This window comes from Prenolepis imparis, unplaced genomic scaffold (genome assembly GCF_030444845.1).
Source record: "Prenolepis imparis isolate NDT839.2.m4 unplaced genomic scaffold, iyPreImpa1.0 SCAF_50, whole genome shotgun sequence".
Classification (NCBI taxonomy): domain Eukaryota; kingdom Metazoa; phylum Arthropoda; class Insecta; order Hymenoptera; family Formicidae; genus Prenolepis; species Prenolepis imparis.
Window position 1 is genome coordinate 64,351 of NW_028141208.1, and position 14,329 is coordinate 78,679.

General features: G+C 58.3%; 1 protein-coding gene across 1 annotated transcript; it reads right to left on the minus strand.

The window, feature by feature from the left end:
• Positions 1–12,290: 12,290 nt before the first annotated feature.
• LOC145947173 (uncharacterized) lies at positions 12,291–13,399 on the minus strand. Its single transcript, XM_083056964.1, has 2 exons — positions 13,356–13,399; positions 12,291–12,852 (listed from the first exon to the last, which is right to left on the minus strand). The coding sequence occupies exons 1-2, from the start codon at positions 13,397–13,399 to the stop codon at positions 12,291–12,293; spliced, it is 606 nt and encodes a 201-aa protein (XP_082913090.1).
• Positions 13,400–14,329: the final 930 nt, after the last annotated feature.

The following is a 14,329-nucleotide window of genomic DNA, read 5'->3' on the forward strand; positions in this document are numbered from 1 at the left end:
CCTTTCCAATCAAGGAAAGGCCTTGTACCAGGAAATCCTGGTACTGGTCGCTCTTGGCACCCAGTACGACAGTGTACTGGGTGAGCCCTCCCACCACGACAAGGTGGCGACCGACGGGAGAGAACCTAACCTAACCTTTTTTTTTTTTTTTTTTTTTTACGTCTGGAAAATGCGCAACCGCATACCCACCCGCCTCGGGGGAGGCAAGGTGGGTTATGTGGGGCTGGGGGTGTAAGCGACCCCCGACCCACTAAAAACCAGACGGCGACACTCGGCCTTGCGAGATGCTCTCGGGAACCGCTAAAGCATGACATCCGAGAGCATCTCAGGCTGCGCGTTGACTCGCGCCCTTCTCGCGAGGAGGGAGACGTTTGTCTCACTCCTCATGAGGAGAGGTGGGTGTCGCGCCACACTCTCCTCCTCACGGGGGACTACGTGCAATGACCCACAAGTCCCCCGACTTGTGGATCTGCAGTCCCCGTAAACCCCCCTTGACTGGGGGATTTACTCCATCCTCCGAATTGAGGATGGTGGTCTGCGAGGCCGACTAAGTGTCGGTCTCCATCTCCTCTTCCTCCCTACAACTGGCCGGTTTCTGTCGGCCAGAGGACGATGCTGTTGGTGGCCCGGCAGGGACTCGCTTCGCCGCGAGTGTACCGGGCTTTTTCGCCTTCGTCAACGACGCTTGCTTCGAGGAAGCTGTAGTTACCCTCTCGGCGAGCGGCATGTCCTCCTTCCGCCTCGAGGGAGGCCTGGGTCTACACCCTTTGCCTCCCAATCGGTGCGCGGCTGGCAAACCCAGGTCGGCGCAAGCCAGGCATTTGGGCTGCGCCGTGCACCCCTTGGCACTGTGGCCCAGCTCCCCGCACCGGTAACAGGCGGTGCTGCGGTCCACTGCCGCTTTGCACCGGGCCCGGACGTGACCGTGTCCGAGGCACCGGAAACAAAATACGGGTCGAGCCTTTAGTGTCTCCACCCTGACACTGCTCCACCCGACTTGCAGCTTACCTGCTCTGGCCAGCTTACTGGCCACCGAGATCGGGCAGCAGACCCAGACTGAGCCTGGGCCAACGTCCGAGCTGCGCCGGATCTCCCCCACTCGAATGTGCTCCTCCAGGCACCCCGTCTCCGCGGCGATAGCCAGGGAGACATCTTTGGAGGTGGAGGCCACGTCGAGACCCCGGACCCTAAGCTCCGCGGTCTTCTGGGGCTGCGTGACCTTCACCTCCTCCTTCTCCTTGAACACATCCTTCATCCGCTCGGCCAACTGCCGAGCTTTGGACAGGCGGTCCTTTCCGGGGATCTCTATAACAAGGCCCCCCATCATTGATGGCCTGAGCCTCGACCCCGAGATGCCGAGGTCTTGGAGGGAGATCTTCTCCCTCGCCTCGCCCATCACCCGGGCATAGGTCAGACCACTGCCCGCATTGTCCGCAATCGTGACCGTTACGGCCGCGGTTGCGGGCGCTCGCGGGCCCCTCTTCTTTTTCCTCCGCGATGTTTTGCGGCGCCCCTTATCTGGCTTCGCCGCTTGACCCGCGCCTGTCTGCTCCCCGGCTAGCGGAGCCACAGACCCCTTGGAAGCCCGCGGTAGGCGCTTATCAGCGCTCGCGGACTTCCTTCCTACGACCTTCGACCATAGTTCGTTCGTGTTCCCCCCCGAGCCAATACAGTCCCTCACCCCAGAAGATCCCCCCCCCTTCCCAGAAGACGACGGACCCCCCGTAGTTTTAACCCCCCGCGGAACCCCGGCTGATGGAGGTTTATTCCTCCCCCGGAGTTCTAGTTGCCCACGCAGCTCTCTATTCTCATCCCGACATTTCTGCATTGCCGAGATGGAGGAGTCCAGGACTTCCGCCATCTCGGCCCGCGTGTTGTCGACTTCCTGCTTTAATTCTGTGATCCTGCACAGAAGAGCCTCAACCTCTTGTGGGCTAAGCCCACTAGAGGCCGCGTTGTCCTCCACTACGGTTGGGCAGGGGGAGGTCCCCCTGTCCACTGTTCTCAGAGCAGAGCTTGGTGCCGGAATGTTCGGGCACCACTCCGAATCCCGTGCAGGCGGGTCGGACTCCTCCTCCTTCTCCATGTCGACGTCCCTGTTTCTGAGCTTCCGCTTCAGAGCAGGGGGTCGGCGCGACGGAGAGACGGATGCCCTCGCAGTGGCCAGCTCTGCTTTGGCTGCCGCGAGTGACCTCTTGAGATCATCGATCTCGGCATCCGCCTTCTCCTTACCACTCTTAAGCGTCTGAACGTACGCTTTCAGGGCGCTCAGCTCCTGGGAGGGGACCGGTTCCTCCGAGGCGCTGCGCGCTCTCTCCATCAGGACGCCCAGCGCGACCTGGACCTCCCGCGCCGCTCTCCTTAGCGCCGTGCTAAGGGTCGACTGCAGCCCCTTTGAAACGTCGGAGGTCTTGTCGACAGCCATAAGATGCCGACAAGCCTTCGCGTAAATCTCCGATGTTTTCTGTGTTGAGAGCACAGTTCTCATCTCCTCCTCGGTGGGAAGGCTGTCCCTTCCCCTGGTGCGCTTTGGAGGGGCGTTCGCGTCAAGGACGTAGAGCGCCTCCTTCAGGCGGACCTCCTTCTCTAATATGGCAAGGCGGTCGGCGCGGGCCGCCGTCATGCCAGTATATTCTTGGGTAGTTGGGGGCCGACCTCGGCCTCTCTCCACCGCCTCCGTAGCCTTCCTCTGATCGCTGTGGACCTCCTCCACGTCCACATCCATGTCCTCCTCCTCATCAGAAGACGAGGAGGAGGAGGAGGAATGTTCCCACTGGGGGTCCGGGGAGACATGCGCCTGCCTCATCGTCCCAGTGGTGGCTTTACTTCCGCTCTCCCTTTTGGTTAAGGGAGCGGTGCTTGCGGAAATCTTTCCGCCTCGGTCCACTCTTGTAAGCCGTACGGTTGGCTGAGAGGTGCCAGCCTTAGGACTAGCCTTAGGCTTCCCCCGCACTTGCACGGCCTTAAGCCCACCCTTGGTGAAGCGGATAGCCAATTCACCACGGGAGCTCGCTTCCAACTCCCGTGGAGGCCCGACGTACGATGACGATGAGGAGGCTGCCGGGACAATACAGCCTCTCCCACCGGCCGCTGCGGTATCCGATCCCGCTGCGACAGTAATGATCGTCTCGTTCTTAGTGTCCATCATGAGTAGTGTAAAAGAAGTTGGCTTTATTCTCTGGGGATCCCACCCATAGGACGGTTGGGTACCAACCCTATAGAGCCCGTCCTGCCCTCATTCATTCATCCACACACACACGCATACCGCCTTTCCAATCAAGGAAAGGCCTTGTACCAGGAAATCCTGGTACTGGTCGCTCTTGGCACCCAGTACGACAGTGTACTGGGTGAGCCCTCCCACCACGACAAGGTGGCGACCGACGGGAGAGAACCTAACCTTTTTTTTTTTTTTTTTTTTTTTTTTTGACGCTGTGGAAACCTCATGGTACCACTCATCCCCCGGGTAGGGGATGAGGGTTATGTGGGACTCCTTGTCCCCCATCACCGATACACGAATGTATCGACGATGGGGTCCAAGACCTACCTCACTAAAACCACAGCGGGTGCCTTCGCGGGCTATTCGGGGGATGGCAAGGAACTGCCGAAGCATTACTTCTTGCCATCCCCAAGCCTTTTCATCCCGGGAGAGCATCTTCCCCGAGAGGAAGATACTCTCCCCCCGCACTTATCGTGCGGTTCTTCGCGGTTGCGACGCAGGGGGACACCACCCCCACGTCACGCCCTCCCAAAAAGTTTGGGGGGCGGGGTCACGGCTCGAGTGTTCCCGCTCGAGCCGCCACCCCCGGCTCCCGGAACGAGGCTCCCTCTCTCTCCCAAAGGAAGAAGAGATTCGGCCAGCGCTCCGGGAACCCTACTCCTGGGAACTCCCCCCCAGAAGAGAGGGGAGAACCCCCGCAGGCAGCGCCACCCTCCCACCGGCGCTCTAAGGCACCGGTGAGAGGGCCGCCGCTGCCGCGTCCATACCCGGGGGACCACGTGCGATGAGGCTCCTGGCGAGCCTCTGTGGTCCCCATGCCCCCGGGCCGCGGTTCCCTCCATTAACGGGATTCGACCATTGGTCCGGGGGCGTCACCGAGGCCCTCCCCGGGAGGAGGACCTCGGCCGGGGGGGCGGGGACGGATGCCGCCCGACTCCCGGCCGCAAGGCTTTCGCCGTGCGGCCGCCAGCCAGGCGACACCCGCCCCCGCTCCCCTCCTAGAACTACTACTTCTCCGCCCCAAAAGGGGCCTTCGTTCTCCTATCGTGCGGGGGAGGCACAGCGCCCCCCGCCCAACCAATCGCCCTAATTGGCCTCCCATCTTTGTCTCCGGACGAGGGGGGCATAGCGCCCCTTGTCCTTCATCCTTCCCTCTTAGCGTACCCCGTCAGGGGGGCGTCTCCTTGTACGGCGACGAGGTGGTCCGCCTCCGCGACCCCGCCTCGGCGGGCCGCCCCCGTCGCCGTCTCCTCTATCTCGGGCCCCCTCTCGCGCCCTCTCCGCATCCTCCTTCTGCCTCATGACTGATGAGCAGAAGGAGGTTACCGCCTTCCATTCTTCCTCGCCGTCGAGCATCCGTTCCACCAGTGTCGACAGCGAGAGGTCTTCCCCGACTTTATCAGTAAGGACACTGCGCTCGTTGGCCCATGCGGGGCAATAGGCCAACGTGTGCTGCGCAGTGTCCAATCCATCCTCGCAGTGGTGGCATGCTGTAGTTCGCTCCTTCCCGATTCTGCACAGGTATTCCCCAAAGCAACCATGCCCGGAGAACACCTGCGCAGTGTGGAATGACACCTCATTGCCTCGCGGCCTCTTCACCCATTCCTCCAGGTGTGGCCGCACGGCCCCGACGACGCGAGTCCCGGAGTTGGTCTCCGGGATGTTGAGGAGATATTCCTCCCATCTCTCAGTCATGCGTCGCCGGGCACGGAGTCTCATACCCCTTCTGACCCCGGCAGTCATACGTATGTTCCGCCTCTGAAGCTCGCGCGTCTGATCGTACGTTTCTTGGTACATCAGCGCGACGAGCTCCATTGGCGGAAGCCCCGCCAGGGTCGCGGCCGCCGCATGTGACACTGTCCGATAACCGCGCACCACCCTTATCGCGATGCGCCGCTGCACTCTACGCAGGGCGTCTTTTATGCGAGGAGTGGTGAGCGCAGCCCCAGCCCAAACCGGTGCCCCATAGAGGGCAACCGAGTTGACAATGCCGGCGTACATGCGGCGGACCCTTCCATCCGGCCCCCCCAGGTTAGGGAGGAGTCGACCAAGTGCAGCCGCCACCCCTTCCAACCTGGGGGCCAGCCGCTCAAAATGGGGTATAAAACTCCACTTTCCGTCCAGAATGAGACCCAGATATTTCGCCTGTGTCCCAACCCGGACGGAGGTGCCATCCACCGAGATATGGGCCTGCGGAGGCTCCCCGCGAGAACCGTCGTGGAAGTAAAGCGCCTCAGTTTTCTGAGGCGCCACTCTCAGGCCCATACCTCTTATTTCGCGAACTACGCATGCCACTGCTATTTCCGCCCGTCCTCGGGCCTCCCCCCAGCTATCCGCCCCGGTCAGCACTAGCGTGTCGTCCGCGTAACAGACGACACCGCTGCCGGGGGGGAGGGCCGTGCGGAGAGTTCTATCAAACGCGAGGTCCCACAACAAGGGTCCGAGAACCGACCCCTGCGGGACCCCACACGTGATCTCCCTTTGACGTACACACCCATCCCTGTCTCTGTACTCTATGTACCTCGCCCGGAAATATCCCCTGATGATCCTCACGAGGTAGTCGGGGACGCGATGATATGTCATCGCGTCCTCTATCCGATCCCATGGCAGGGTGTTAAACGCGTTGACGATGTCTAACGACACCGCCAACGCCACCCCGCCATCCTCCATGACTGACTCCGCGAGGGACCTGACGCGGCGAATCGCGTCAATGGTTGACTTTCCCTCGCGGAATCCATATTGGTCCCCGTGAAGATCGGGGCCAACCCGGGCGAGATGCCGGACGAGACGGTCGGCAATTATACGTTCGAATAATTTGCCAATCTCGTCCAGCAGACAGATGGGCCTGTACGCCTGCGGACTCCCCGCAACTTTGGCCCCCTTGGGGATGAGGACCAAATTGGCCCTCTCCCAAGCCGGGGGGAAGACTCCTTGCTTGAGGCAATCCGTAAACAATTGCCTCACGAATGCAGACAGGTGGTCCAAGGCCAGCACCCAGACCCGACCGGGAATGCCATCCGGTCCAGGGGCTTTATTGCCCCTCGACTTCAACCGTTTGACAATCCCGGCCATCTCAGACCCCGTGACCCCGTATTCCTCCTCCCAGGGGGCAGGCTCTTCGTCGTCAAGTTGACGTGGAGTCCTAACCACCACTGGGAATAATTTGTCGAGCAGTTGTGTTAGCTCCGGGGCCTCTAGGGTCTCCGTCACGGAGGGCGCCCAATGCCGTAATTTGTTCATGACGGTCTTGTACGGGCGCCCCCACGGGTCCGAGTTCAGAGCGAGCAGCTGCTCGTCCCAAGCTCTGGCCTTGGCCTTCCTAATGGCCGCGCTAAGGGTATTACGCTCGAATCGGTATTCCGCGTAAGTCTCAGCCGTCACCTCGTCATCTCCGCGCCGCCTTGCTCGTGTAAATCGGCGTCTGGCTCGGACTGACACTTGCCTTTGTTCGGCTATTTCGTCCGACCACCAGTACGCTTTGCGGCGCGGTATATATTTGACCCGGGGCATGGCTGCGTCACACGCACTCGTGATCACCTCCCCGAGCCATTCGACCCGACCCTGCACTCCCTCATTGGGTATAACCGTGCCGGGCCAGGTCGCCGAGGCGACTGCGGCCACTAGCCTGTCTGCATCCAACTTCTTCAAGGCCCATCTCCTTGGAGGCCTCTCATCTCCCCCTTGGGCGCGGCTGAGCACCCCTTGGCGGACGACGCAGACCCGCATCTCTATATAGAGATGATCAGATAGAGTCTCGTCGTCCACCACTCTCCATCCGCTTATTCTGCTGGCCGCAGGGGAATTGGCCCACGTAAGGTCAATTATCGACTCTCCCTGCGGCCTGATAAGGGTGCTCCTCGTGCCTGTATTCATAATGTACAGGCCGAGTGCCGCCGCCCATGTCTCAAGGGCATTGCCCCTAGCATCGGTGCGCCGGGAACCCCAACTGCTAGACTTAGCGTTAAAGTCCCCGGCCACTATTACCGGGCGGGGAAGGCAGGTACGGACAAAGTCCGCCACCCCGTCCATCACTTGCTCAAACTCGGCAATGCCCATATTTGGGGAGATGTAGCACCCCACGATAGAGATAGGCCCCCATTCTACAGAGACGAACCCCCTGCCCTCACCTATTTTTCTGCAGGGGGGGGAGTTCACCTCTCTCCTCCACGTAATGGCCACCGAGCCCGCACCGTTAGTCGCCCAACATGGGTGACTTTCCGGTACCATGTAGGGCTCGGCGGCAATCCCCACACCACACCGGCGCGCCATCATGGTCTGAATGAATAGATCCTGGGCGCGCCGGGCGTGATTAAGGTTGGCCTGAAGAAGGGGTATCGACATGACTCTATGTGTCGCCGGCCTCCTCCATGACCACCTCCATCATTTGATTTGCCTCCTTAGGCTCATCATTCCCATCTTTCTTAGGTTGTTCCTTCCTCTCCGCAGATAATTCTTTTGCAGCGACAGCGGCAGCAGCAGACATTCCTTTGCTTCCACTGCGCGTGATTCTGCGGGTCTTCTGCGTTCCTTCTCTTGAGGTTGTTCCACCTTCTGCACTCCTTCCAGCCGGGGTTTTCTTTGGCAGCCCTGCCTTCTCCTTCTCTGGTTTGCCCCTTTGTTTAGGAGGGGTGCAGATCCTGCTCCCCATCCTGTGTCCCGCAGGTCTGCCTGCTTCCGCGCACAACACGCACTTGGAAGAGTTTTGGCAATCTTGAGCTTTGTGCCCCTCTTCCCCACAATTGTAACAGGTATTTCTCCTGTCCCTGTCATTCTTGCATTGCGCCTGCACATGGCCCATGCCCATGCATTTGTAGCACTGCACAGGCCGTTCTTTTAGAAGTTCCACGGTGGCCATTATCCAGCCAATCTGGATTCTGGCCACCGCTAGTATCTTCTTCGCAGAGGCAAGCGGGCACTTCACCCAAACGGTGCCTAGGGCTCTGGCGGCAAAGCGCATTTTCCCAACTCTTACATCGTCTGGGCTGCACTCTCCCACCTCCGCTAGCTTCCTTCTTATTTCTTCATCTGTTGTGGCCCTATCAAGGCCACGAACACGTAGTTCAGCCGTTTTAACCGGCCTTCCTACTCTGACGCCTTCAACGTCCTTTAGGACTTCGCGGAGCTTATTCGCAAACTCATCTGCTTTGGTCCCACGATCCTTCCCCTTGACCTCATAGACCATTGCACCCGTGACCCCTATGTGCGCCTTAACGCTGGGGATGCCAAGGTCCTTGATATTGATCATATCCCTTGCCTTGCCGATCACCTCACCATAACTTCCAGGGGGACATGTGAGAGTGACCGCGGCAGTTCTGAGAGCCCTCTTGTTCCCTATACCCTCCTTTTTTGCGGGCTTCGGTCTCTCCATCGCCTTACCCTCCTCTTTTTGAGGAGGGAGTGAGGATGCGGCCCTTTTTCCCGGTCCGGATGTCGGTGTTTGTTGTTGGTTCCGTTTTCTTGTGGCTTCCTTCTCCCGTCTGCCTACAACCTTGCTCCAGAAAATTTCCTGGGTTTCGGTTTGTTGGGGAGGGAGTGGAGCCTTCTCCGGGCCGGGCATTGGGATGGAGGGGGGATTCTTCCTTTTCAAGAGAAAGTCCTCTCTCGGACGTTGAGGCTTCGGTTCCTCCTTCGCCTCTGTCTTCTTCTTCTTCCCCTTCTTCTTTTTCTTCCTCTCCTTGTCACCAACCGTCGTTGCCCGAGGATCAACGCCACCTTGCGCAGCAGGCGTCCGCTCGGGGCAGCTGGCCGGTACCGCCGGCCGAAGGGGCGTGGAGGTATTTGAAAATGAAGAAGAAAGTTTTCTTTCCAGCGGGAGGGATTTACTATCCCCTCTCTTGAGGTTCTCCATAAAAGCCCCTCTCTCCTCGAGTAATGCCTGGATCCTTTGTGACAGGTCATCATATATTACTTTATCCTCCTCTTTGCTTATTCCAGGAGGATGCTCCCCTAGCGCCTTGGTTGTTCCTTTGATGGGGGGTCTCATTGGCTGCGATGAAGGCAAGGGAGTCGCCCTCACCTCCATCTCCACCTCCATCGGGTCGTCAGTGCTCTGTTGGGGTTGCGCAGCTTCCCCCATCTTTTCCAACTCGTCTGGCGGGTGCGTGTCTATTGCGGGAGGTTGGATGCTTCCATCCTCTATACTTTTACGCATTATCCGCGCTCTTTTGGCTTCATTATGAAGCCTGGTGTTCTCCGCCTTAAGGGCCCGGACTTGCTTCCTCAGTGCCTCCGTCGAGCCCTCTTCCTCTCCGATATCTTTTGCATAGATTCTCCCACAGATGGTAGTGATGGCAGCCTCTAAATAGCAGGCCGCCTCCTTAATCTGTGCCTGAATCTTCCCTTGCAATCCCTTCTTGGACTTGCAGAGCGCCTCCATTAACGCCCGTGTCTGGTTCAGACTCTCGGCCGCTATTTCTGCGTTTGGAGCAATTCTCAGATCGTCCGCACATTCTAACACCAGGTCCTTCATTCGCAAGAATTGTTTAGATTCTTGATAAGGAACCTTGGTGCTCGCGATGGCTCTCTCATACTCCTCTTCTATTTTGGCTCTCTCTTCCCTTTCTTGTTTAACCAGCCTGAATGCGCCGGTGGTCTCGGGCCTTCCTCTCTTCCTTTTCCTGGGAGGAGGTATGAATTCCTCTTCATCTGAGTCATAGTGTTCCGTGTCCTCCACGTCCACAAATGGCTCCTCCGTGTCCACAGATGGTTTCACCGACATTACAGGCCCTCTGGATGGACCAGCCACTGCCCGATCATTCGGCGGTAGGGTCATTCTCGTCCTCAGCACTGGCTTCCTCACTGCGATTTTATGATCGATCTGATCGATCTTTTTGATCCTCAGTACTGGAACCTGCGCCTTGCAAGTGCTCGACCCACTCGTCGTTTCACTCCGACTCTGCTCCTCCCCTGCGCTTGACATCGTGGCGCTTGTAAGTTTGGAAACTTCCGTTTCCATCACCTCCACCTCCCGCTCATTCTGTTTCTTATTTATTTTTGTGCTAGTAATCATCTCCTTTAATCCCACTTTCCCGCTGCGGCTCCGTCCCCCAGGGTATACCCCCACCGGCCAAGGGGTGCCCCGAAACATGACCGGCCACACCCCAAGGCCGGGCCCCAAGTTCCCCCGGGGAGGGGACATATGTCTTAGGCCGGGGGGATACCGCACCCCGGCCAGACTCCGAGCCCCTTACTCACCCGTGTGGGTTTTTGACGCCCACACGGGCTTTCGGGGGTCCCCTGCCTCCGACAACAGGGGTACCGCAGCGGGTGGCGCCACCCGGGGGGCCCCACGGACGTTTCGGGCAAGGTCGCCGCTCCCCGGCCCTGCCCTACACGCCGTGGCGACCAGCCGTCCCCCCACCAGTAATCACATCCAGTGGAAGGGACACCACCTCTCCCGGCCGGCCGGTTCGGTACGGGAAACGGTCCCGACCAGCCAGGAGTACAAACTCTCGCCGCCAGGCCCCGCCTCGGAATAAGTCCGAGCGGCCCCAGCGGTAGGCCCGCGTGGCACCCTCCGGGCGATGCCCCTCGGGTAAACCCTCCGGGCAAAGCCCCTCAGGTAACCACGCGTGACCACTACGCCGCGCCCGGCCCGAGCTCGGAAACGTCCGAGTGGCCCGGGCTCGGCCGACCCCAGGGACGCTGGGACGGGGACCCAGGCTACCCAGCCTGGAGACCCCCAACCAGCACCCTGAGGCCGCACTTGTCGCCGGGCCCCGCCTCGGAATACGTCCGAGCGGCCCCGGCGACAGACCACCGTGACTCCCTCCGGGCGATGCCCCTCGGGTAAACCCTCCGGGCAAAGCCCCTCGGGTAGTCACGGATGGTCACCCACCCCCGCGGCCCCAGCCGCACAAGACCCCACCCCGAGACCCCGAGGGGAACACCCCCAGGAGAAACCCCGGAAACATCCCCCCCGAGAAAACGACGCAAGAACCCCGCGGCCCGAGCCGCAAATGCATGGCGGGAGGGCAAGCGCCGGAGCGCCGTGCAGTGCCCTCTCCTAACGGTGCCATGCCACCGGGCGTTTGAATTCAAGGTCGCCATCCTCTACCACATACGAGCCGAAGCTCTATAGGGGAAGTGGGCCCCGTCCTCCCACAGGGAGGGCTCCCCGGGACTGGGGAAACTCCCCAGACCCGGGGAGTTGATGTACCCGACGTTACTCGGGTACGGGATGCTGTTAGCACCCCTTGCAAGACTATCCTCTTGCAAGGGGTGAGCTCTCTCGCCACGGCAAGGCCGCATCCCACGAGAGAGAACCTAACCTAACCTAACCTAACCTAACCTAACCTAACCTAACCTTTTTTTTTTTTTTTTTTTTTTTTTTTTTTTTTTTTTTTTTTTTTTTTTTTGCGTGTGGAAATGCGCGACCGCATACCCTCACACCTCGGGGGAGGTGAGAGGGTTATGTGGGGCTGGGATCAACGCCACCGGGACTCAAATGCGTCCCGGGGACTCCCCCGACCCACTAAAACCACACGGTGGCCCTCTGAGCGCTTGTGCAGCAGCCCCGGGAATCGCTTTCGCATACGCCGGGGCCGCTGCACGCTGAGCTTGCGCTCCAAACCTTGATAAAAGGTCCGGGTTTTACCCCGGTCCTGGAAGGAAGAGAATGGGGCCACCCATTCTCTTCCCCCTCGTGAGAGCCCGCGTGCAATGGATCTCCGGAGCCCCCGCTCCAAAGATCCTGCTAGCCCTCCGCCCCCTCGTATCACGGCTCCCTCCGCCCCCGGAGGGGGTTAGGATTCGGCCGTGACACGGGGGACACCTCCTGGGAGACCCCTCGATAGAGGGAGTATCCCTAAGCGGAAGGGAGGGGACCGTGGACCTCGCCCCGTGAGGCGAGGATCGTGTCCCCTCCGTTCCGCCTCTCTTTTGGTTTTCTCCCGGGGATCGGGCTCCCTCCGCCCCCGGAGGGGGTTGGGATTCGGCCACGGTCCCCGAGAGAACCTCCTCGCAAGGGGAGGAGTCGTCCCCCGAGAGGAACGACTCTCTCCCCCCGCCTCCGAGGCGGGATCGAGGGAACACTGTTCCCCCGATCCCACCTCCTTCGCACAACTCCTTCCCGCTATCCTCTCGCCGCGGCTGCGGCGAATCTCCTTCGCCGGACGCCAGCCCTCTTGCGACGCATCGGGTCGGCGTCCGGGTCTTCCTCTCTCTCCCTTTCCGCCACCTCCTTCCGCGTTAGGACGTCCTCGCAGAAGGAGGCGACGGCGCTCCACTTTTCTTTGCTCTCCAGCATGGCCTTGACCATGCTGGAGAGCTGCAAATCTCCCCCTATTGCGTCGGTCAGGGCACGGCGCTGTTCCGCCCATGCTGGGCAGAATTCCACTGTGTGTTGCGCCGTGTCCCTGACCTCCGTACAGTGGTGGCACTTCGTCGTTGGCTCCCTCCGCGCCTTATCGTGCAGGTACTCACCGAAGCACCCGTGCCCGGTGAGCACCTGCACAATCCTATAAGAGAGTCCGAAATCTCTCGACAGCCAATCCGATAGAACCGGCTGAATTGCTTGGACAGCGCGCAGACCGGCCCTCGGTCGGAGTAGTTCCTCCGACCATCGTTCCACCGCGCGCTGTCTTGCCCGTTGCCGGCCCACTTCTGCCGCTTTCGGTGTCAGGGCCAGGCCCCGCCTGGTTATGAGACTTAACCCCAAAAGTTATGAGACTTGGGAAAAAAAGAAAAAAAAAAAAAAAGCTGGTTCAGAATTCATAACTTTTCATTCTGTGTCGATTGGAGTACACTTGTAGTGTATGATTTTCAAAAGTTATGAGACTTAAAAAAAAAAAAAAAAAAAAATCGTATAGTTCAAAATGCATAACTTTCGATTCTCCATCGATTGATATATACTTATTTTGTATTTTTTTTAATAACTACGCAACATTCAGGGACGAAAAAAAAAGAAATATTAATAACTCGAAAACAATAAGTCCTTTATAAAAAAGTCCTAATACTTTTTTGTAGGGCTCGAAGAGAGGAACAAGATAGCCCGTAACTGGACCTTGTATCTCCTATAGTTTTCGAGAAAGAAGAAATATATGCATATTTTCGAAAAAAAAAAAAAATTTATTTTATCTGAGATCTTTCGATGGCGAACCCTATCCGACGCACCCCTTCCCAACTTCCTACGACGCACCGTTGATGAGATATTGCCACTTCCGGTTTTCGACTTTTCGGCATTTAAACTTCCGGTCGAACCGAACCCAAACCCGTTGACCCCACCCCTCTACGGAGCACCGTTCTCGAGATATCGCCACTTCCGGTTTCCGACTTTTGAGCGTTTAAACTTCCGGTCGTACCCTTTCCGATCCCGCAGACCCCACTCCCGTCCGACTTCTCGTTTTCAACATAAAAGGTTGAGTAGTTTAAAAAAAAAAAGAATTAAAATAAAAAAAAAAAAAAAGCGGCGACTCCTTAGAAGCCACCTGTGGCGTACAACAAAGAAGGCCGCCTCGCCAACTACGCAACGACCGACCGACACGTTCAATCCCGTCGATCCTTGACTGCGCAACGACCGAGCGACGAGCTGGATCCAGTCATTGTTAGCTGTGCTCTCGTAGCGAGAAGATCGTGCGAAGACGTGCTCCCGACGTTGACAGAGGTAAGCATTTATATTAACTTAAACTTTTCTCATTTAATATTTTTCTTGTTTTTAATAGTTAATATTCTGAAACAGTTCAAATAAAGAAATGGAACCTCGTGTAATGGACGAGAGAGTTTTCCAGGCGCACGAGCGCGGTGAATTTGAGTAAGTACAATAGACGGAACGATAAGTCTTCTTCTCCGTTTTTAAACAAATTTTGTATTAATTATTTTATTGTTCTTTCAGTTTCCAATTAAGAGCATTTGTCATTCCGGTGCGTATTATGACAATCTTGCCTGAACCGTCACCGGACAGTGACGATACTGTGTCAATATATTCGGACATGTCATTTTCGGACGACTTGGACGTGGAGACCGTTGTCGACAACAACGAGAACAACAACGACGTCGAGAAGGACGAAGACGTCGAGAACGACGACGTCGAGGACGACGACGTCGAGGACGACGACGTCGAGGACGACGACGTCGAGGACGACGACGTCGAGGACGACGACGTCGAGGACGACG

Excerpts from the sequence above, each read along its gene's own strand:
- LOC145947173 (XM_083056964.1), bottom strand. The coding sequence starts at position 13,399 with ATGCCGAAAAGTCGAAAACCGGAAGTGGCAATATCTCATCAACG. Across the intron at positions 12,853-13,355 it reads GTGGCAATATCTCATCAACG|GCGGGGCCTGGCCCTGACAC; the intron begins GTGCGTCGTAGG and ends TCTCATAACCAG.